The sequence below is a fragment of the Phocoena phocoena genome, chromosome 15, assembly GCF_963924675.1.
Source record: "Phocoena phocoena chromosome 15, mPhoPho1.1, whole genome shotgun sequence".
Classification (NCBI taxonomy): Eukaryota; Metazoa; Chordata; class Mammalia; order Artiodactyla; family Phocoenidae; genus Phocoena; species Phocoena phocoena.
In genome coordinates, this window is record NC_089233.1 from 47,511,619 (window position 1) to 47,535,528 (window position 23,910).

Sequence of the window (23,910 nt, forward strand, 5' to 3'; positions counted from 1 at the left end):
AGATCCTGGGCTGTTCTTTGTAGGAGGTTTTTGATTACTGATTTAACCTCCTTACTAGTTATAGATCTGTTTAGATTTTTATTTCTTCATGATTCAGTCTTCATAAGTTGTGTGTTTCTAGAAATATATCCATTTCTTGTAGATTATCCAATTTTGGGGTGTATATTTGTTCATACTACTCTCTTATTATCTTTTTCATTTCTGTGGCATCAGTTGTAATGTCCCCTCTGTTATTTCTGATTTTTGTGTTTTGGGTCTTTTTTTCTTAGTCTAAGCATTTGTCAATTTTGCTGATCTTTTGAAAAACTAGCTCTTAGTTTCATTGATTTTTCTACTGTTTTTCTATTCTCTTTTTTGTTTATCTTTCCTTTATTCTTTATTATTTCCTTCCTTCTACTAACTTCGGGCTTCATTTGTTCTGTTTTCTTTAGTTGCTTGAGGTATAAAGTTAGGTTGTTAATTTGAGAGCTTTTTAAAGTAGATTTTTACCTCTATAAACTTCCTCTTAGTACTGCTTTTGCTGCATTGCCTAAGTTTGGTATGGTGTTGTTAGTTTTCATTTGTCTCAAGATATTTTCTAATTTTTCCTGTGATTTTTCTTTGACCCATTTGTTATTCAAGAGTGTGTTGCTTAATTTGTGCATATTTGTGAATTTTCCAGTTTTCTTTTTGCTATTGATTTCTAGTTTCATTCCACTGTGGTCAGAAAAGATACTTGGTATGATTTTAATCTTTTTAAATTTGTTAATATTTGTCTTGTGGCCTAACATATGATCTATCCTGGAGAATGTTCTATGTGATCTTCAGAAGAATATGCATTCAGCTGTAGTTGAGTAGAGTGTTTGCTATATGTCCATTAGGTCTAATTAGTCCTTGGTGTTGGTCAACTCCTCTGTTTCCTTATTAATCTTCTGTCTCGTTGTTCTATCCATTATTGAAAGTGGGGAATTAAAATCTCCTACTGTTATTTTATCACTATTTCTCCTCTCAATTCTGTCATTGTTTGCTTCATATATTTGAAGCTCTGCTGTTAGGTGCATATACATTTATAATGGTTATATCTTCCTGGTGAATTGACCCTTTTATCATTATATAATGTCCTTTGCCTCTTGTGACAGTTTTTGACTTAAAGTCTACTTTTTCTAAGTGTGATCATCCCTCTCTTTTGGTTACAGCTTGCATAGAATATCTTTTTCCATTTTTTTCACTTTCACAGCCTATGTTTGTTTTTATATCTAAGGTAAGTCTTCTGTAGACAGCATAAAGTTGGATCTTGTTTTTTATCCATTGAGCCTTCTATGTCTTTTAATTGAGGGAGTTTAATCCATATAAAAATTGAGAGTAATTACTTAAAGAGAAAGACTCACTATTGACATTTTGTTCATTGTTTTCTGTTTGTTTTATAGTTATTTTGTCCTTCTTTTCCTCTCTTGATGACTTCCTTTGTCTTTCATTTATTTTTTTGTAATGGCATGCTTTGATTCCCTTCTCATTTTCTGTGTGCATCTTCTGTAGGTATTTTCCTTGTAGTTACCCTGGAGATTACATAAAACGTCTTATAGTTATGACAATCTATTTTAAATTGATATCAACTTACCTTCAATCACATAGACTCTGCCCTCCTCCCGCTTTATGCTATTAGTGACACAAATCACTTCTTTTTATATTTTGTATCAATTAACATAGTTTTTTAGTTACAGTTATCTTTTATGCTTTTATCTTTTAAATTCTCTACCAGAATTAAAAGTGACTTATCCACCACCATTACGGTATTACATGATTCTTTGTTTGTCTATGTATTTATTATTACCAGAGAGCTTTATATTTTTGTATGCTTTCGTGTTGCGGGCTAACATCCTTTCATTTCAACTTGGATTCCCTTTAGCAATTCTTGTAAAGCAGCTCTAGTGTTGATGAACTCCCTCATCTTTTGCTTATCTGGGAAGTTCTATATTTTGTCTTCATTTTTGAAGGTTAGGTTGTCTAGATACAGTATTCTTGGTTGACAGCTTTTTTCTTTCAACATTTTGAATATATCATTTCACTCCCTTCTGGCCTGTAATGTTTCTGCTGAGATATCTGCTCATAATCTTATGGAAACTTCCTTGTACATGACAAGTCTCCTTTCTCTTGCTGCATCTGGTGCTCTATGTCTTTGTTTTGATTATAATGTGTCTTTGTGTTGGCCTCTTTGAGTGGACTCCCTACTTGGAGTTCTTTGAACTTGAATTTAGATATCTATTTCCTTTCTCAGGTTTGGGAAGTTTTCATCCAAATTTTATTAAAATAAGCTCTCTGCCCTTTTTCTCTCAGTCTTCTGTGGCTCCCATAATGTGTATAATGTTCAGTTTTTTTGTGTTCCTCAAGTCCCTTAGGTTTTCTTCACTTTTTTAAATTCCTTTTTTTTTATGTTCCTCCAACTCAATCATTTCAAATGACTTGTGTTCAAGTTCACTGATTCTTTCTTCTGCTTGATTAAGTCTGTTGTTGAACATCTCTAGTGAAATTTTCAATTCTATTATTGTATTCAGCTCCAGAATTTCTGTAAGTTTTTTTAATAGTTTCTATCTCTTTGTTGATTTTCTCATTTTGTTCATGCATCATTTTCCTGATTTCATTTAGTTGTTTATATGTGTTTTCTTGTAGCATTTTGAGCTTAAGATGATTGTTTTGAATTATTTGTCTGGTAATTTGTAAATCTCCATTTCTTTAGGGTAATTTTTAAAGATTCATTTTATTCCTTTGGTTGGGCCATATTTCCCTGTTTCTTTATCTGCCTTGTTATTTTTTGCTGTGATTTATGCATCTGGGGAAACAGCCACCTTTCCCAGTCTTTATGGACTAGATTTATACAGAGGAAGACCTTCACCAATAAACACAGCTAGAGATTCTGCGGGTCTCTCAAATATTTTCTGGGAATGTGTCTTCTCTGGATTTGTGTTTGTAATTTCCCAATTACAGAGATTTCTTTTTCAGGAGGTTGTAATCACTTGCTGTCTCTGGTGGTACTGCCTTCTGTGGTACTGCAGGTTCTCTAGTGTTACAACAAGCCTCCAAGCTCTCTTTTTTGCTTAGAGGCCCCCAGCATCTAAAGCATTCCATTTCCGTCAGTGCTCCAAATCAGATGAGATGAAAGCTAAATCTTCGATCAGCCCCTCTTCAAAAGTCAGAATTCCCACTCTGTTTTTCTCTTTCCTTCCCAAGGGAGAAGCCATGAGATGGGCTGTTTCTCCTGATTGTGCCGAGTTGTGCTGGCTGCCATCTGCAGTATGCTATAAGTTCTCTGATGCTGCAACAATCCCATGAGCTCTTTTGTTCTCAGAAGCCCCCTGGTTCCCCATTAGCACCCTGTATCAGGCAAGACAGAAATCAGTCCCTCAGGCAATCCCACCAAAAGCTGGAATACTGGACCTAAGTTCCACTCTCCTCTTTCCCTCCCAAGGCAGAAGCTCCAAATTGGACTTTTTCTCCTGATCACACCAAGCTGTGCTGGCCTGGGGGAGGAGTGATTGCAGATTAAATAACATTAAAAACCTGCAATAAGATTGCAGATTAAATAATGGCTTTTCTAACCTATTTTAATTGCCTGTTCTTTGCTGTGAGCTTGACTGGGTAACTACGATTTCTTAACTGGCTTCTGAAGTTCTCATAAAGGCTTTTAGGACTGTGTATTTTGGCTACATTGGAGAAACAAGGCTTGGGGCTTCCTATTCCACCATCTTGCTCTGTGTTCAGACTTTCACTTTTTATTCAATATAATTCTTCTTGTTTGAACTTTTTATATCCATCACATTTTATTTTTAAAATATGTAAAAAAGTATTCGAATTAAAATTTAAAAGTATTGGAGAAAAAAGTATTTTCATTGCCAAGAAAGGTAAACACATAGAGAGCATTGGTTTATACTATTTTATTACTATAATTATTCTAAAATTCAGTAAGTATTAGCTTATTTTCACATATATTATACAAAACTTCCACTATTGTAACCTTTTCCAAATTTTTCTTGTTGCCTTAGCAAAAGTGTAATAAGGCAATTTGCTATGGTATAAGAAATAAGTTAACAATATAAATAATTATAGAGCAGACATTTAAAATACCCCTTACTAATGTAGGTAAGGATAGCTGTAAAATAAATGGATTTGTTGAGTTTTTCTTTTTCTTTTGGGCTTTAGGCATTAGGATTTTTGTCTTCTTGTGGAATAGGAATGGAATACAATCAAGCTAAGGTAAGGTCATTCTATTTTTTTCTGGAACAAAAATGATTTTTTAAAGGGACACTGAATAGAGAGTCTACTCTTTAAGTGAAGGGCTCACTCTAGTGTGGTGGTTAAGAGCACAGCTCAATAGTTAGAGAAGTTTAGGGTCCTAATGCCATTTGTTTCTTAATGTTCCATATTATCAAGTTTCAGATAATATCTACTCCATAGGGGTTTTGTGATGTTTAAATGAAATATCATGTACAATCCCCTTTTCACAGGCTCCAGAGCTCAATAAGCCCCCAGTGAATGGCAGCCATCTTTACAGAGAAAGAGAGTGAAATTTGTAATTTATTTTGGAGTAGCTCAAGGTTAGGAATAAAAAGGCAATGATTGGGTTTGAGTTTCAAATTTAAATGTTGAATAACCTTTTTTTAAACTTTAGGCACTGATATATTACACCTTTGGAAGTGCTGGAGGAAGCATGATATCCCAGATGATTTTGGTTTGTAATTAAATATTCTTGGGCCCAAATAGATGTGTTATAAATATAGCATTGTCAAAATATTAAGAATTTATATGTGTTTTAGGGTTACAGATATTTGTCAGGAATCAGTGTTCTACAGAATTGCGAAGTTGCCCTAAGTCATTACAAGAAAGTGGCAGATTATAGTGAGTAATCCACATAATTTATTTTAAGATAAAGAGATTTGCCAAGCAATTAAAAAAACAAATCAATACTAGTTGAAATATTTATGAAAGTATTTAAAGACTGTGCTTTAGCATCGGTTATAATACAATTCTTTTAATACAATGTAGAGTTTCTGATTTCTTAATAGTTACTTTTCCAAAAGTTTTAAATGATTGTACTCATCTTTTATTTTTGTTAGTTCATGTCTCCAAACAATTCTATTTTACTTGATCTTGTGATCTTCTTTCCTTAAACTGAGAATTTAAATATAACATGAATAAATATTAAGCAGTTTCTGTAATTCTAACATTTAGAATATGGGATGACTTGTTAAAAATTCCTGAAGAAATGGATGTAAGGTACATACCTTGGCAATCTCTATTGTTGCACTTGAGAACAATTCAAGTAACCATTATTCTATTACCCTATCCTTTGTCTACAAAAAACAGAGCACGAGGTTAATATATATTCCTAGAATCATTTTCAAAGTTGCATGTAATATTTCCTCATGCAACATCACTGAACCAGACTACATAATAGACTTTTATATAAAAATCTTCCAAGAAGTGAATAGGGTAAAGTCCATGGTTAATTTCTATGATCAGAATAACATCTGAATTTACATCTTTGACATTATTAGGATCTGAGAAAAGAAAGAAAAAAAAATTACTTTTGGGGCTTCCCTGGTGGCGCAGTGGTTGAGAGTCTTCCTGCCTATGCAGTGGACACGAGTTTGTGCCGCGGTCCGGGAAGATCCCACATGCCGCGGAGCGGCTGGGCCCGTGAGCCATGGCCGCTGAGCCTGCGCGTCCGGAGCCTGTGTTCCGCAACGGGAGAGGCCACAGCAGTGAGAGGCCCGCGTACCGCAAAAAAAAAAAAAAAAAAAAAAAAAAAAAATTACTTTTGAATTAAAGATGTTATATATATCAAGATGTTTTTGTATGCTTAATGAACTGGAATTACCAGATATATTTCAAATTGTGTATTTTGTTAGGTTTACTCAACCATATTTGAAATTTATTTTCAGACTATCCATAGGAAATAATTAAGAAGCAGTTCTTACTCTTGTATTGTAGTTTCAATATACCCAGTAAAAGTCAGTGATAGAAGGAGTTGGTTGCCTTCTTCTGAAATCTGTCTTCTTTCCTGAGCCTGCTTGGCTAGGGTCTTACATATATTGATACAATATTTGTATAGGCTGCAAAAAATAAGTAGTGTCTTGTACTTTTCTGAGAACCAAATAAGCAAAATTCTATCTCCTAAGGATATTTATTTTCTGTTAGTAGTCCAGATCTCTGCACAATTTGAAGAGAATAGGCCTAATAGTTTTTTTCTGTAAGCTGACTGCTGTCTCTTACAGTCTGTGTATTCTGGCTACTCTCTGGCTTGTTTCTATTCACAGTTGCTGACAAATTGGAAAAAAGTGAAGGTGTTCCAGTGGAAAAAGTGAGACTAACTGAAAGACCTGAAAATCTGAGTTCTAACAGTGAGATTTTGGACTGGGACATATACCAATACTATAAATTTTTGGCTGAAAGAGGAGATGTTCAGATACAAGTAATGTATGCAGATGAGCTTGAATTTTTAGAACATGCAAATTACAAAGAGCTTAGATCTCTCTGAGTCCTAGAAGGGTTAACAATGCTCCATCCTGAATGGGAAAGGGAAGAGAACCCCCTCTTTGTTCTACTCCTTTTTTGTCTGTATCTTTCAGTTCCTTATAGCCTATGGGAGAGCCAGTTGCAATAGTAATGGCATTGTTTTTTGCATTTACTCCTAAAAAAATTATTACAAAAAAAAAACTAGATTGTAATTATAGGAAAAAAGTACCATCCAATGTTGGTTTTAATATGAATGAACTCTTACCAGGATCCAGAAATACCCTGTCCTTGGAAATGGGAATGGAAATAGGGCAGCATTGGTTCTTGGTTCTCTTAACTCTTGAGAACCAAGAGTTAAGGCCACTAGGTTTGCGTGCCCAGGTGTTGCTGTACATCACCAGGCCAGCTTTCTGGCCTTAAGGAAGCCATATGACCAACATCAACCCAATAAAACACAGAATTGGGAATGGTTTTCTGCTTCTTTTTTAAGACATGCCAATTGTAGCAAACTGGATCAATATACTGCATTAAAATCAAGTAATTTTTTTCTTTTCTTTATTGAAATGAATACTACTACTAAAATAATTGTCAAAACTCATCATTTCTAGGTATCTCTTGGACAGTTACATCTAATTGGGAGGAAGGGTCTACATCAGGATTACTATGTAAGTCAATCTCAAGCTTCAGTCATGTGGGGTGGGAAGGATAATGGTGAGAGAGGTTGGCGGGGCCATGAAAGGTGAGAGGGTGGGTGGAAGAGTTGCTGGGGAAAGCCCACTGCTGCTTCCTTGGTCAGATCTGCTTCCCAGTTTTTGAGGAAGAACAAAGTTCACTAGAGAAAGCACTTTTCCTACCTGCCTCCAAGTACAAAGGGGTAGAGGCCTGTGAAGGAGTAGCTGGGGCTGGGGAGTTTCCATGGTCCCACTGAACCCTCTCTCTTCCCACCCAAACTCACTGTTGAACTGGGGTTAGGTGAGGAGGATACACCCATTCCCAAAGGCCAGGCTGTGGAAAGTCTACCTGGGAGTTAACACCTCAACCCCACTCGGCTAGATTAGAGGACAGACTGCTTTCAATATAATTAGGTATATTATTAATCATCTTTATACATTTGCAAAGCTCCTTTCAATCACTTTGCTTAATCTTACCTGATCCCAGTGAGGTTAGAAGATTAATTAACAATCCACATTTATGGTGGAGAAAAAAGCAAATAAACTTGACCTACACAGGATCCTCCTCAGTAAGATGCCAAAGACGTTGGATGAGATCTTGTCGTAATCCTGATTGTGGTTTCAAGGCCCTAGATCCCCACAGATCTGGGGAACTAACTGGGATTCTTTTAAAAGATGATTTTGCAGCCCTTGTCATTTTATACAAGCCACGTGCTCACTGTCTCAAAGGAACACACACTCTGTTTCAACATAGTCCCAATGTCTAAGCAATAGAAATAACTACTTTGTATGGCAGTTACATAAAAGACTGATCTGTTATTACTTTCTGTTTCACTTTATATTTTATTTTATGAATGTACCTTTGGTACTATAGTTTGTGTTTTATATGAGGTACTATACTCATTAGGTAAATGTCAAAGTTAATTTTATAAGATGGGATAAAATAGGTAGCAATTGAAATAAGCATATGCATCCCAAGACAGCTCAACTGAAGGTCTTCAGATTTTTAAAAATCTTCACAATAACTAAGGTTTTAGCTTCTTAGATGAGAAGTTCTGGATTCACACGATTCCAACATCAGATTTCAGCCTGCAATGGGTTTCTCCTGTAAACTATAAGATGCATAACTGAGAATTCCCCATTTTCCATAAAGACAAAATTTGATTGTGAAGGTGCCCAAACCATGCCTATATGGAATGCCCACTAAGCTTTGCAGAGTACATAAGATCCCACAAAGCTAAGCATTGGGCTGGCCAAAAAGTTCATTCGGGTTTCTCTGTATGATGGTATGGAAAAACCCGAACGAATTTTATGGCCAACCCAATACTTCCAGTCAGCTCTAGCCACCATGAACACCAGATGGGAGCTGTAGCTGCCTCTAGGTGAGAATGAGGTGCAATCCCAAGGCTGGCAATAGAAGAGTCTGGTGCTGTAGTGGCAACAGCTAGGCAGTTGGGTATCACCCAGGAGCCCAGTCAGGCTCTACTGTGGGCTCATTCACATTCATTATCTCTGTTTTACAGATGAGAAGCTGAGGCTGGAGAGATGAAGTAAATTGTTTCAAATCTCACAGCTAGGTAGTGAGATTGTTAAGGAGTAAAATTTGAACTCAGGATTTCCACATTCAAAGCCTGTGCTCTTTTCATTAAACTTTGCTTACTCTTGACCTGGGCAAAAAGAAAACACAAATTAAAAAAATGCAGCCATTGAAATCTAGTTTCCTCATTTGTAAAGCAAGAAGAAGGAATGATATAATCACTCAGGTTTCTCCAAATTCTCTGGTGGTATGTTAGGCCCCAATCTTCCCATCTAGACATCTAAAAAGGCTGGTTTAATTCCAGTACCATCCCAGTAGTTGGGCAAGCACAAGCTGGTCCTTCCTGCTTTCCTCAGTCTAATAAATCTGAGGTTGCATGGAGGACTCCAGTCAAGGTATCAAGACTGATTGGCTTATATATCAGTTAGCTTAGGCTGCCATCATAAACCCCATTCCCAAAATTAGGTGGCTTAAAACAACAACCATTTATTTAATTCATGATTTTGGCAGGGCAGTAGTTGTGGCTGGGCTCAGCTGAGTAATTCTTCCGGTCTGGGCCAGGCTCAGCTAATCTTGGCTGGGTTTACTCACACATGTATAGTTAGCTAGAGTTTTGGCCAGGGCTGGCCCATTTATGATGGCCTCATCTGTGACAGCTGAGATGACTGGGTCTCTCTTCATGCTCTCATCCTCCAGCCAGTTGGCCCAAGCTTTTCACATGGCAGTCAAAGGTTCTACAAATACAATAGCAAAAGTCTCTTGAGGCCTAGGGTTGGAACTGCCGAAATCACTTCTGCCATATTCTTTTGGCCAAAGTAAGTCATGAGGCCTGCCAGCATTGAAGGAGTAGGAAAAAGAATTTCTCCTTTTAATAGGCAGAACTGCAAAGTATTCTGGCCGTGTTTGCAACTTGCCACAGCTTAGCTGCATCAAAATCAACTTGGAAGAGCATGGAGATGCAGAGGGGAGAGAGAAGATTAAAGGATAAAGCCAATTTCTGAAAGGCTGTTGCTGCAGCTCTTCCCATGTCTAGCTTCTCATCCTTCAAGTCTTACTGCATCAGAGAGGGCTTTCTTGATCAACTCTTGCTTTTTTTTTTTGCGGTACGTGGGCCTCTCACTGTTGTGGCCTCTCCCGTTGCGGAGCACAGGCTCTGGACACACAGGCTCAGTGGCCATGGCTCACAGGCCTAGCTGCTCTGCGGCATGTGGGATCTTCCCGGACCGGGGCACGAGCCCATGTCCCCTGCATCGGCAGGTGGACTCTCAACCACTGTGCCACCAGGGAAGCCCAACTCTACTTTTTTATCACTTATCCTATCATGCTGTGTTTATTTTTCTCTAGCCCCTCTCACTCCTTGTACTATACTGATCTTGACTTGTTTGCTGTCTCCCCACGATGGAATGTAAATTCTTATCTATCTTTCTCATTACTGTGTGTCTTGTACTCAGATTAGCACCTTGTACATATTAGGTACTTAGTAAATATTTACTGAATAAATGAGTAAATGAGTGAATGAATGAATGACAGCATCCTAAGAATTAGACATTTTCCCCAGCCTAAGAACCACCACTTGAATCAGTATGCTAATGTTTTAGTCCACCAAAGAAAATTAGTAGTGTAAGGCTCTTTATAAATATAAGTGATGCCCAGTACTGCCCAGCAAATTAAACATCAGAATACCTGGAAATGACTAGCTTGCCTCTTTCCCCCCTCCTCATTGTTTGATTGAATTAATTTCTCTTATGAGTTGTCACCACAGGCAACATTTTCACCTTCCCCTCCCCACTACCAAATTCTTAATTATTGAAAAGTATTGTATATGCAATTCTTGATTACATTGTCTTGAATTTGTACACATATATTTTAATGTCATTTGCATTTCTAAATATATACAGGCTCAGAATTAATTGGATTAGGAAAGCTGGGTGTTTTGGTGCGTATTATTAAAGTGGATAATGCATAATTAAATTAAACCTAGTGGAAGAATAATATCAAGTATGTAAAAGCAACAGCTTTGTCCACCCTGCCACCTATTAAAAAGAACAGAGCTAATACTATCCCCTTTAAGAGTGGCTTATAGAACCTGTGATAAAAGAAGATTCACAAATGTTTTTAGAACAATACATTTTCTTGGCATTTCATTCTAAAGGAAATGTTATAAACTGATTAAACTAGGGACTTTCTTAGAACCAACAAAAAAATCATGTCTATTTTTATTTTAAAAAGAGATGTGCATTCAAATAATGAAACTTCACTTAGCATAATGCCTGAGACATATTATAGTTCATCCTATCTAAGACACCATCAATTATAAGATACATTATGTTCTACTGAGGAAGAGAAAACACTCCCAATATAAATTATATTATGCCATTGATAGTAAGAAATGTCCTGATTAAAATGGGAGAGGAGTTGGGTGCTGTACATCTTAGAATCAGTAAAATATGATGGTGGGTGCTCAGTAAATATTTGAAGAATGGATGGATGGATGGATCGTGTCTTAGTCTGTTTGAGCTGTTATAACAAAAATACCACAGACTGGGTGGCTTATAAACAATGAAAGTTTATTTCTCACTGTTTTGGAGGCTGGAAGTCTGACCTCAGGGTACCAGCATGATTGGGTGAGGGCCCTCTTGCAATGCAGGCTTCTCCTTGTATCCTCACATAACAGAAGGGGCAGGCTAGCTCTCTGGGGCCTCTTTCAAGGGCACTAATCCCATTCATGAGGGCTCTGCCAGTCACCTCTTAAAGACCCCACTTCCTAATACAATTACCTTGGGCATTAGGTTTTCAACATATGAATTTGGGGGGAACACAAATATGCAGACCATAGCAGATGGATAGATGAATGGATGGATGGATGGATACTTGACTCTTTGAGAGCAAGAACTCAGGTTTGCCCATGCATAGCCATCAAAGTAGCTTGCATGGTTCTTTCACATAGTGTTTAATAAATGTTTATGCGATTGAAACAATAGCATTAAAGGCAGGTTAACGTAAAGATAGAGAAAAGAGAGCTGAGATGCCAAGTAAGCCAGGAAAGAGGAAGGGGAAATGAGAGAGAGCCTCAGTTCCTTTGGTCTTTACAAGATCATTATACTGAAGGATGGGGAAAACTCCAGGATTCTTATTTGCTTCTGGGGAATAGACGATTCTCTTTTAACAGTTCAAATCTAGAGTCCCAGAATGTAACTTTTTCCCCAGAGCTCTCTATTGCCAAATATTTGAGCCCAAATTCTGAAACTGGACTTTGAAAATGATTTCATAGAATCATAATGCTAGAGCTGGAAGAGACCATAAAAATTAAAATCCAGTCCCCTTGTTTTAGAGATTGACAAATTTATCTTTTCATTCAGTCATTTATTCTTTCATTCCAGAAATATTTTCTGAGTGCCTAACATACAGTAGACACTGTGCTAAGATACAGAGAATTCAACATTGGGGGAGACAAAAAATTAAGCAGACAGGTCAATGGATGCATGCCATGATAGGGAAGGACAGGGTTCCCAGAAGCACAGAGGAAGAGAACATGAATGAAGAAACCAAAGCCTGGAGCAAATTTGTACTATGACTTGCACAAATTATAGTTACTGACGGATATATTCGGGTCTTGGTTCAGTAGAGATGTTCATAAGAAATACGATTATTTCTTATACTGATGTGTTCTGACAGGTAAATCATACGTTTAGTCATACCTTTGATTTATTTACCAATATGTAATTGGTAAATCATACATTGCTACAATTTTCTCCTATCCAATTGACACCTACGTTATTCCAGACATTTTAGACAGCATTTGTTTCAAGACTACTTCATGCTCATAAATCTCCAATGTCTTCTATTTTTTACCAAATAAAATGAAAGCCCTTAGCCTGGTATTCAAGACTGTTTATAATATGGCCCCATCACATTTTGGCTAGTCCTAGCTTTTGGATGCTCTACTTCATGTGTACCGAAGTAACTACTATTTCCTGGACACACCTTGGACACTCCCATCTCCATTCTTTGTTCATGTTATTCCCTCAGCCTATGATGCCTTCTGCACAGTGAATCCTTTATCTTTTGTACGACCTTTATCATTTAAGCCCTCCTTCTTTAAACCATGAAGGCAGAGTGCCAAGGACATGGGAATTGGATTCAGGCTGCTGGCGGGTTGCCAGTACCAACTGCATGAATCTGAGTGTCACTAAATAGGCGCAGATATTAATAATAGCTTCCTTACAGTGCTGTTGTGAAAACTGAGTAAGAAAAAGCTTGTAAAACACTTAACATAGAGCTGCATACAATTTCTATTATTCTAAACCCATCTAATTCTTTTCAGTGTTCCTTTTATGTCACCTATCACTTATTGTCTTACTGCTATTTACATCTACTCCTTTTTCTCAACAGTATTGTTCGGGAGCAAATGTAGGGACAGGGTTTTTTGCTCATCTATGAATCACCTATAATACCTGCCATACTACCATATGTATGGCAGGTTTCAACCAAGTTCTTGAAAGGATAAATGAAGAATAGAAAAGGTGGATGGATGAATGGATGCATGATGTGATGAGGTCCAGGATGGTAGCGTTTGTATTTACTTCATGTCCACAAGGCAGACCGACTTTAGTAACAAGTGTGTGGTTCTCACATAAGTTGGCAATATTTCTAGAGCAAATTTATGTATAAAAGAACTACCTGCATTTCTTCCTTGAACATTCTCTTCTCTTTGGGAAGGAGTGGATCCTTGCACATCAATCTAGTCAAGGCTTTTTAAAGAGAGAAGAATTGTGTCCTAATAAGACACTTTGGCGAGTGTCTTTATTTCTCATTCCTGGGGCTTATTTCTTTTATTTCTCCATGTGGTCTCTGAGGAGAACTGATGGAAGGTCACGATGAGGCCTAAGGAATGAGGCAGCAAGAGACAGGTCAGCTCCCATGCGTTCTAGACTGAGCATTTCATTTAACATTATGACCCAGAGAGAATCAAAGGCTTTGCTGGCCCCCTTCAGTTTGATTTAGAAAGAATTGGTCTGAAGTTCACCTCTGCGGAAAGTCCTGGGCTCAGCAGGCAGCCAGCTGTGTCTAGTCCTACTCCCTCTGCCTCATAAACATTAGGATGCTGTATATCCAATTCTGCCAATTACACAAACTGTCTTATGCAATAAGTACATACTGACAACATACAAGTGTACTTTTTTAAAATAATGGAGTATTTAGTTCTGCAGCTGGGCTTTATCTGTCCTCCACAAAGCCACATGCCTATCATGCCTTTCCAAATGTGAGAAACAAGCCCTAACATTCTAAAATTATATAGATGAAATATATATATTTATCTCCCACTCTTCAGGTTTGTGATTGGAATAGCACTTGGAGTAGTGCTTTAAACAAAGTGGGCATTTCGTAGATAGTTTTTAATGCATGTTGAATGAAATAAAATTTAGTTCAAAAGCTATTTTGTATGATATGTTCATTACTGTCAATAATGTTGTTCCTTTTCTCTCCAGAAAGCATTATACTACTTCCTAAAGGCAGCAAAAGCTGGGAATGCAAATGCCATGGCATTTATAGGACAGGTACAAGCTTCATCTTGACCAATATTTTTCATTTCTTAAAACCTAATACTACCAGCTAATTGAACCCAGTGTAGGGTGACAGGGCTGCACACCTCCTTCATGGAAGCAGCTAAGCGGCTCATTCGGCTACAAGCTGAGAGTAGCATTCTTGATGTGACAGTTTGGGAAGAAGCCCCATACAATAGTGGTCTTTAGCCAGGGCACCAAAAGCTGTCTTGAAAGTGAATGTGGCCCAGGGATCCTGGCTGAGTGTAGCTCAGAGCCCCTCTGTTGAGCCCTTGGCGGGTAACAGGAGATCTGGGCTAGATTGGGACAGGCCTCGACCCATCGAGGTACCTCCTTCCTCCATCCCTGGAATGAGAACCAGCTCCAGACTGACCGAAACCCAGCTCCTCCCTGACTGATGGGAGGAGCTGTTGTGGAGTGTCCCTCTGGAGAGGCATCTTCTTCTCTCCTTCAAAGACCACTCACACTCCTGTGTGCTGTCCTTGGCTCCCCGCAGCCAGTCTGCATCAGTAACCATGGGGACAAGTGCCCTGCTTCCAGAGGGCTACATACAGTAAATTTAGATGCAAGGAAACATGAAAAAACACAGATAGGATCCTTTTTTTTTGCCCTTGGGCAAGGGCACTCCAGAATGTATGTAATAGATTGTATCCTTAGTTTTTCCAGTTATAAAAATTGAGGTGAAATTCAAATAACATAAAATTAACCATTTAAAAGTGTACACTTCAGTGGCCTTTACTACATTCACAGTGTTGTACAACCATCACCTCTATGTAGTTCTCAAAGATTTTCATCACCCTCAAATTCCTTAGTTTTTACATCTTTTCATTTATTTTATTTTATTTTTTTGTAGATGTATTTAAAAGGGAATGTTGCAGCACCACAAAATAATGCTACCGCTTTCAAATACTTTTCTATGGCAGCTAATAAGGTATGTATTCAGCCCATTTCTGTAAAAAACACTTGCCTTTTATTACATGCAGACTGGTGCTGAAGAGTTAAGTCCAAAGCCCCATGCCAGACTAATGGGCCTGGGAGGCGTTTAGGGTCCCGGGGAAGAAAAATATCGTTGACAATAAAATATGGGGTGGGAGTAGGCAGAGACACGTCTCACCTTCTTGGTAAATGGAAAATGGCAGTGCCTTGTGCTGTCCTAGCTGGAAGCCAGACAGAAGCTCAGCTCTCCCCTCCACCATGCGGTAGATGAGGCCATCTAGCTCAGGAAACAGGAAACAAAAATGAGGACCGAGGAAGGGAAAACTCAGTCAGTAACTGCAGTAAGTTGAGTACAAAGACAACCAAGAAATGCCCAGTTTTTTCTCCCTTGATCTTACCCAAAGGCTCTGGCTCAGGCAGAAGGTTGTCGGGCAGCCAGGACAATATGATTGAGAGCATGGCGCTGGAGACAGAATCCCTGGTTTGAATGCCAACTTGCTAGCTGTGTGACCATGGACAAGTTACTTAACCTCTCTGTGCCTCAATTTTCCTATCTATAAAGTGAGAACATAGGAAAATTTGCCTCATATTATTGTTGTCAGGATTTAATGGGTTAATAGTTATATGCCTCGTATTGTAAAGTACCTAAAGCAGTGCCTGGCAAATAGTAAGTGTTGTGTGTCAGCTATTATCTTTCCAAGTCTGGGGCCAGTAAGGTAGAATGAAGTTCAAAGCATATCCGAGGCAGAATGGATTGGATCTGTGAGGAAATATAGAAATTGTGTAGTGTGGCTCCTGCCGCTGAAGTTCTTGCCTTGGTTCCTAAGATCAGTGAGGCTGGTATCCGTCAGGTGAAATTTAGCAGACTCCCCTAAACCCCTGTAGTGCATAACGTCCTCATGACAACACTCACCAACCTAACGTTGGAGAACAGCCTTGGTAAACTTTCTAATCCTGCACGGTAGGAAGCATTTTGTTGTCTTCCACTGTCTTACAGCAACACAGGCAGTAGAGATGTGCTCAAATGGAGAATATTTTCAACTGTTCTCGGTTTTCAAAAGCCCACACGCTGCTTCAGGAGCCTATTTATAAATGACTAGCACCTCGGAGCTGCTGCTATTGTGGTTTAAATTACTGAGAAGGCTGGTATTCGGCTCCTCTCCTCTCCCTTGTAATTTATATGAAATTGTTGCTCAGCGAGACAGTCATCCAGAGTACCATTAGATTAGGATGACAAGGAGAGCAGACTGAAAAAGAGGTGGTATAATGTAACAGAGGAAGATCTCATGTGACTGGGCAGATAATGCTGATTTGTCAGTGCAAAGGAATAATGCCAGGGAGCTCAGTGTGTAAATTAACCCAGCTCCCCCAAGCTATTCAAGGGCTGTGTAACCAGTAGTGATCTGAGCTACTCGTGTTCCAAACCTGAGCTCCCTTCCTTTATGGTCATTATTATGAATGGCATCAGGTGGACATAGCCATGTAATCCTTTACCATCTCCTGGACAGTTTATTGGACTCCTCACTTGGGGTCACTATCAAAGTAAAGAGTTTCTGCCTCCCACTCTTGCACACCCATACTCTTCTTTTACAACTATTTTTTAAACTGTTGCTTTTTAAATTTGTTTTTAAGTCATATCAGTACCAGGATGCAAAGCTGTAGACTCTATGACTTCTTGTGTCTTACTCAGAAACATGAACAGTTATCCTGTGTTGGGCCCAAGTTGGACCATATTCTTCTGGTTTCCTCTCTCACACCTCTGAACACATCAGGCCCATCCCCATCTTCACACTTCTGTCATTCCCCCCTTCCCAGAATCCCCCATTCTGAATACCCATCCCCCAGAGCAGAGCTCGATCCTCTCTCCCACCACAAAGCCACCCCTACTCCCTTAAACACATCTTTTCCCTCTTCTGAACTTGCCCTGTGTTCACTCTGTATACTGCTAGACACTTTACTGCTTCTACCCTGTGCCTTCTCTCCTACTGTCTGAAGGTCATGTCTCTTCACCTAGAGGAGGCCAACGGTCTTAGTGCCTTGTAGGGGTTCATCAAATATTTGCCGAATGTGACCATCTGGTCCCTAAGTTCACGTCAGTTAACCTGAGCAAGAGCATTGAGCCCTAAGGCAGAAGTTATGTATGGGGTGGGAGTGGTGGTGCCTGCATATATGTTTTGTTTGGCTCAGAAAGAGTTTTAAAAATTAGGAAATTTCATATCAAAATCTGGATGTCCAGCTTTTCTTGGAAAATGAGAAGAGCTGTCCACGTGAGGCGGCCTTTCCACATGATGACAGCTGGCTGCAGCAGAGAGCCGGGGAGGTGCTGCTGCCTTTGGACAGGGCAGGTGCTCTCTGGTTTGCCTCAGTCTCCACCACTCCCCCATCACCGGGCTTAATGTACTTCTTACATTACTTGCATGGCTCTGGAGGTATCTGAGTTGGCCTCTCCTGAGTTGAACATTCTAAACAGGTACTCTGGGCCTTAAACAGTTGGTGAGTCATCCAATGAGACCCCGGTTTCCCAAGGATTCTCTTAGAGAAAGAAAGAAATGTGTCCCTAGTATTCTAACCTTTCTCCTCCTTCTCCCTTCCTCTTTCCTTCCTCTCATTTCCCTTCCCTCCCATTTTTTTCTCAACATCTAAATGAAGATAGTTAAAAGGAAACAGACTCACTAGACTTTACCACATGGATCACACCAGGCCTTACTATCCCCAGAGCAGACTATCCTAAAACTCCTGGAACCACAGGTAGTAGTCAGGGGAGAAGAGGGAAGAGGATAGTAGACATATACCAGCTGTTTTAAATACAGGTGGACCGTCCTCAAGAATTCTTACAATAGCTGGCCCTTTGACATGCATAGGCTCCAAGTCTGGAGTCTTGAAATAGTTGTTGAACTATGCCTTCTCTAGTTATGTGCTATTCATGTATCACCGAGGAATATTCTGGTTGCATCAGCAATAATTACATTTCAATTCTTAAATTATTAAAACTAATTACAAATAAATACAAGTGGTAAAGAGAAATTTGGAGAGTTTTCTATCAGAACTTAAGTCCCTGAGGAAATACTATAAACCTTACAAGCAGTAACAGTGCTTTACCATCCATAATAGCTAGATTGAAATTCATAGAGTCTCCAAATGTTATTTGGCCATATATGTCAACCTCCTTTGACCAAAGCAGGTAACAAGTGTCTAGATAGACTTCTCCCTTCTGAAAAACTCCTACACATCCTTTAAGACCCAGCTCAAATGTCAACAACTCCGACAACTCAATCTGCTCAGTCCCTAGTCTCACCCACCGTCACCTAGCCTCCCTCTTCTAGGTGCCCACAACACTCTTTATCTGTTTCTACTATAGGACTTACCACATTTGACATGATTAAGAGGTCCTACCTAGTGGCTCAGAGCCCAGGAGTCTATAAGGCAGGGATCATGGTTTATTGATCTTTTGACTTTCATCTCCTACCTCTGCCCAATGCCTGTTACGGAGTCACACACAAAGCAAGCACTAAATAAATGCTGAATGAAAGACTGGAGGAAAGATTTGACTTTCATCTCCCTCTTTCTAGTCAGAGGTGGGTTATGAAAGTGTGAAAGGAGAAACTAGAGAGGGTCAGAATAACACCAACTGCCTGATTCACCTGCCTTAGTTCATCTCCTACCGGCTGCATTTCAAGTATTGTGAATGATTTTGCAATACTTTTCCGTATGGTGAATTCTTCTGGGACTTTACTTGGATTTTTAAACCTGTTCCAGGGCAATGCCATTGGTCTTCATGGGCTTGGTCTTCTTTACTTTTATGGGAAAGGAGTTCCTGTGGTAAGTTAAATAATTTTCTTATCTTTTTCAACATTTCTAGCAATTTATTAGGGTGAAATTCATGATCACTGATTAATCTAAAGGAATTAGTCTCTATTACTTGGTTTGCCAAGGTATCATATCTGGTAATAGAGAATAAAATAATTCAGTGAAATATTTGCCAAAGAGACGTAGAACAAGCTTGTGACAAGAATAACAACCCTAATTATATCTTAGAATCACAGATTCTAAGTAACCTTAGAAATCATCTAAGCCGTGAGGATTTTTTTTTCATAGAGAAATTTATCTTCTTACTTTAACTTCTGTCTTTTGAGTGACCTTCCCCCAATATCTAACAAAACCTACTGTCAATGTAGGAAAAGACATAATTTACAATGAAAATAAGATAATTATTTCTTAATAGAATCTAATATAATAATGAAATAAAATGTATAATACCTCTGATACTACTTTAATTAGCCTAAATCACATAGGGCACTAACTATGCTCTTAAAAAAAGTGGAAGGCAATTGTTACCATGGAGTTATGCATGTACCTTTGAGTAACAAAGTGTAATTATCTTGCAGAATTATGCAGAAGCACTTAAATACTTTCAGAAAGCTGCAGAAAAGGGATGGCCAAACGCACAGTTTCAGTTAGGCTTCATGTACTACTGTAAGTGCTACACATATGGCTGCTTTACTTAGAATGATAAATGCAAAGTCTGCTCCTTTTTTAAGACAAATCAAAGGATTGGTGTAAGTGGTTTAGACGGAACATTCAGGCAGCAATTTGAGGAGGAATTTGAAGATGACAGGAGGAAAAGGACATTTGGGGGGAGGAGGCAATGAGGTGCAATCAGAAAGCTCACCTTTGAAAATTTTAAGTTTGAAGTGCCTTGTGACACTCAGCGCACAACCCAGAAACAAGTATGAAACTCACAAGAAAGGTAAAACTTGGAGAGAAAGATTTGGGGAGACATCAACATACAGGCATTAGTAAGAGTAACTGAGGTTGCAGAGGGAAAGGAGACAGAGTGTGAGAGGAAGGAGAGTGGGCCATGGTGAGAAATCTGATGATCCTTGGTGCCATATTGAAAAGACGGGCAGAGAAAGAGTGGTCATAAGAAGACTGAAAAAGCATGGCCATTTGATTTGGAATTATAGTATTATCTGGCCCAAGATAGGTGGTGCTCCTTATTTTGGGCCAGATAATACTATAATTCCAAATCAAATAACACAGTCCAATGGCATCAGCTCAATGGTTGCAATATATGCCATTGTTTAATCTATAGTCCTCATTTATCTTTGATCAAGATAAAAAATGATGTAACTATCCTTATTAAATTGATTAATACTTTGCATCACAATTATGGCTAGGACTAATACTGTAGCACTATGCCCAGAAAAATGATTCCATAAAAACATCCGAGTTTCAGATCAAAGTGAAGTGTTAATTCTCAAGTGGTACTAAGGGTTAAGAGTCTTATTCCAAAACAGTGGTTCATATACATTTTGGTTCTTATACATACCTTTGTGAATCTGATGAAATATAAACCTTCCCCTTCAGATATGTGCGTAAGGACACGTGTACACACACACCCCCCAAAAAAATGTTGGATACATTTCAGAAACTTACATTCCCTGAAGCCTATCCATGAATTCCAGGTAAAGAATCCCTTCTTTGAATATTTTCTCAGCTTCAGAAAGATTTGAGAATAATCACAATAGTTTGGTCTTAAAATAACCAAAAGTTGTCCAGGGGCAATGATTCGATGCTCTATTCCTAGTGGGTTTTCTTTTATTTTTGAGAAATTTATTTTCTCCAAATTGGCTCATGTCTACTAGAAGAATATCTAAGATGTATACAGCATTGTTTGATTTTCAGAGCACTGGCATATGGTGCCATATGACTTACTTTGGGGCTTTTGCATAATATACATCAGTTGAATTACATTTTAAACTCATGCGATCTTCTCAACAGTTCTAGAAGGTTTCAACCTCATTAATGGATAGGAACCTCAAATACAGAGATATCCATGATGAGTTGGCTAGTCAGCATGAGATTGAAAAAGAGACTCAGAATGCTTGCTCTGGTACCAGTCCGTTTTCTTTGGGCTATGTTGCCAACCAATATTTTAAATAAATAAATAGCAACAACAATAATAAAATAGTTATTATTTGCTGAGCAGTTCTAAGCATTGAGCTAAAAATAGCTATAAAACCATGAATTTCAAATCAGAATTTTAAATGTGGATTTACGCTGAATGATGATCTTTAACGAACAACATGAACATATTCTTCATCATCTGGTGATTGTCCTAACACTGAGTGTTGCTACTCCATTTTAGTGTTCAAGCTTGCATTAATGCCTGCCATTGTGAAAGCCAAATAATTCCATGGCATCCCACAGCAAGAGAGGTTTCTGGCAGTTCAAATATAAAAACGTAATGAGAGATCTGTGTTCACAGGGCACATAGTGGTTTGAGAAATCTGCTCAATAAATGCTTGTTGTTGATTGAATACTTAGTTTCGAAAATAATATTTAACTTTTCTTCCAGAATACCAATTTAGCAGGAAATGTTATCATAAGTATAAAGAAATCGTTTCCACTCCCAGAAATAAATGGATTAAATTCCCATTTAATGCAGATTTTAATTCCCTAAAAACACTAACCTTAGTGCTAATCTTTAGCAATTAATGAAAATTGGCATGTAAGAATTTCTTGCTGGAAGAATTTTGATAAATTATGAGACTAACTTGAGCTATCAAACAACTCCTTGGAGTTTTAAATTTCATTTTGTACAGCATATTTATGCGAGTAAACCTTTTTTCGCATTAGAAACAGTGAAGCCAAAATGCTGAAAATTATGGAGGCTGACATGAAGCCTCATCATATTAATATTAAATTCAACATCAGTGATTTATTGTCACAAACAACATTATCTGTCATGTTAAACAAATGCTGTTAACTTATACTATGTTTTTATTTGATTTGTGTGTCCATTTTGATTTTTAAATATTTATTGTTGAATAAGGCCTGCAAGTGTGAACAACTTATTTCTAAATTTAGGTTTATATGTTTGAATAATATTATAATAAAATTTTAAATCAAAAAAAAATAAAAAAGCATGGTCAGAGGAATGGGGTGAGGAGGAGGTGACCTTAAGTAGGACAAGGGATAGAACTTTCAAGAAAGAGTAAATGAATGAGTACCCCTTTGAAATTCAGTGAAAGGCCTAGTTCTCACTTTTCAAAAAAAGAAAAAAAAGGAAGAAAGGGCCAAGTATCTGTGGGACTTGTCGATAAGGAGGATTTTGTGAGGTCATTGAACTGGTTGGGATGGAAGCCAGATACAGTGGGCTGAGGTGTAAATGGAAGGTGAGGAAGTAGATGAGTAAAATTATTCTTGGAAGTAGTGTGCCTTTAAATGGAGGAGAGAAGGGCGATAGTAGCATGAGGGGGACCAAGAATCAAGAGGGAGTTGTTTTTAAGATGGTGAGAGACCTGAGTATAATTTTTGGCAGAAAAAAGAGAGCCAGCCAGTGGAGGTGGTTAATGTGTCATGGGAGAGATGAGATAACTGATGAAGAGGTTCTGGGAATATTTAGGTGGCATTTCTGATCTAATCTGACCAGTGGCAAATCTGAAAGTATCTGATCAGGTCCAGGTAGGTGGGGGTCTCATTAGCTTTGATGAAGAGGAGGGATTTCTCACCCTCAAAGACTGGAGAGACGGTGGAATAGATGGTGCAGTTGTAAATCTGGGGAGAGAGGCAAGTGAGGAAAGATAATGTGAGGGTTCCCTCCATGAGCTCAGAGGTACAAAGTCATCTTCTGAGAGCGAAGGTAGAGTGGTTGGGGTAGGTGGTCTCAGAAAGCCGTGAAGGTTTGTAATAATCTTTGTGGGAACTGAGAGAGAGAGAGTGGCCAAGACACGTGTCAGGAGATCTGAGCACACCTGAGTAACCCTGCTGAGTCCTTCCTGTCAGGTGGAGCAAGGGCAGCAGCAGACTGCATCATCAAGAAGACAGGTCTGGTGGCTTCCCTGGTGGTACAGTGGTTGAGAGTCCGCTTGCCGATGCGGGGGACACGGGTTCCTGCCGCGAAGTGTCTGGGCCCGTGAGCCATGGCCGCTGAGCCTGCACGTCCGGAGCCTGTGCTCCGCAACGGGAGAGGCCACAACAGGGAGAGGCCCGCGTACCACAAGAAAAAAAAAAAAAAAAGACAGGTCTGGCCAAGAGGTCAGCTGGCATTTTCCACAATAGCCCAGGTGGAGGGCCTGTTCTCTACGGTCTTGGGAGGTTGCCTAAGATAGCCTTGTTCTTCTAGTTTATTCCAAATCCCAGGCCCAGGGTCTATCAGATTCCTCAAGCATCTAGAATAAGAGTAATAGTTATGGCTAATGTTTAAGTCTTTACATGTATTTACTCATTTAGTCCTCTCAACACATCGAGGGGGTAGCCCACCATTTCTAGAGGAGCAAACTGAGCCATATCAAAGTCAAACATCTTACACAAGATCACACACTTGGTGGAGCTGGGACTCAAACCCAAGTGACCTGCCTCCAGAGCCTTTGCTCTTAGCAGCAACATGGTACTGCTTCTAAAGGCTAAGAAATGTTAGAGCTGGAAGGCAGTTTCAGAACCACCTAGTGAAAGCCCTTCCTTTTGCAAATGAAGTGCCTATGGGTGCCCAGGTCACAAAAGGAGTAATGGGAGAGCCAGGACAAGAATCCCAGCTGCTGGGAGTAGCTGATTCTCCATCCTAGCTCCAAACGCCTCTCCTTGCTCCAAGCAATGAGCTGAGTCTGAGCTGGGCCTCCTGGAGCTGGGATTTACCGGCTCCAAACTCCATAGTTATGGCTGGGAGGAGCTATACTGGTCTCCTGGTGTGGAAGCATGACAGGGATGGTGA

At 39.0% G+C, this 23,910-nt stretch overlaps 1 protein-coding gene across 1 annotated transcript in view; it reads left to right on the forward strand.

The window, feature by feature from the left end:
- SEL1L2 (SEL1L2 adaptor subunit of SYVN1 ubiquitin ligase) overlaps positions 1-23,910 on the forward strand; it is a 61,188-nt gene that overhangs the window by 23,235 nt on the left and 14,043 nt on the right. The window contains exons 3-11 of the mRNA XM_065893258.1: positions 4,174-4,227; positions 4,643-4,702; positions 4,788-4,869; positions 6,291-6,445; positions 7,098-7,154; positions 14,187-14,255; positions 15,115-15,192; positions 18,954-19,016; positions 19,583-19,670. Of these exons, the coding sequence (XP_065749330.1) occupies positions 4,174-4,227; positions 4,643-4,702; positions 4,788-4,869; positions 6,291-6,445; positions 7,098-7,154; positions 14,187-14,255; positions 15,115-15,192; positions 18,954-19,016; positions 19,583-19,670 (706 nt within the window). The remainder of the gene's footprint in view (positions 1-4,173; positions 4,228-4,642; positions 4,703-4,787; positions 4,870-6,290; positions 6,446-7,097; positions 7,155-14,186; positions 14,256-15,114; positions 15,193-18,953; positions 19,017-19,582; positions 19,671-23,910) is intronic.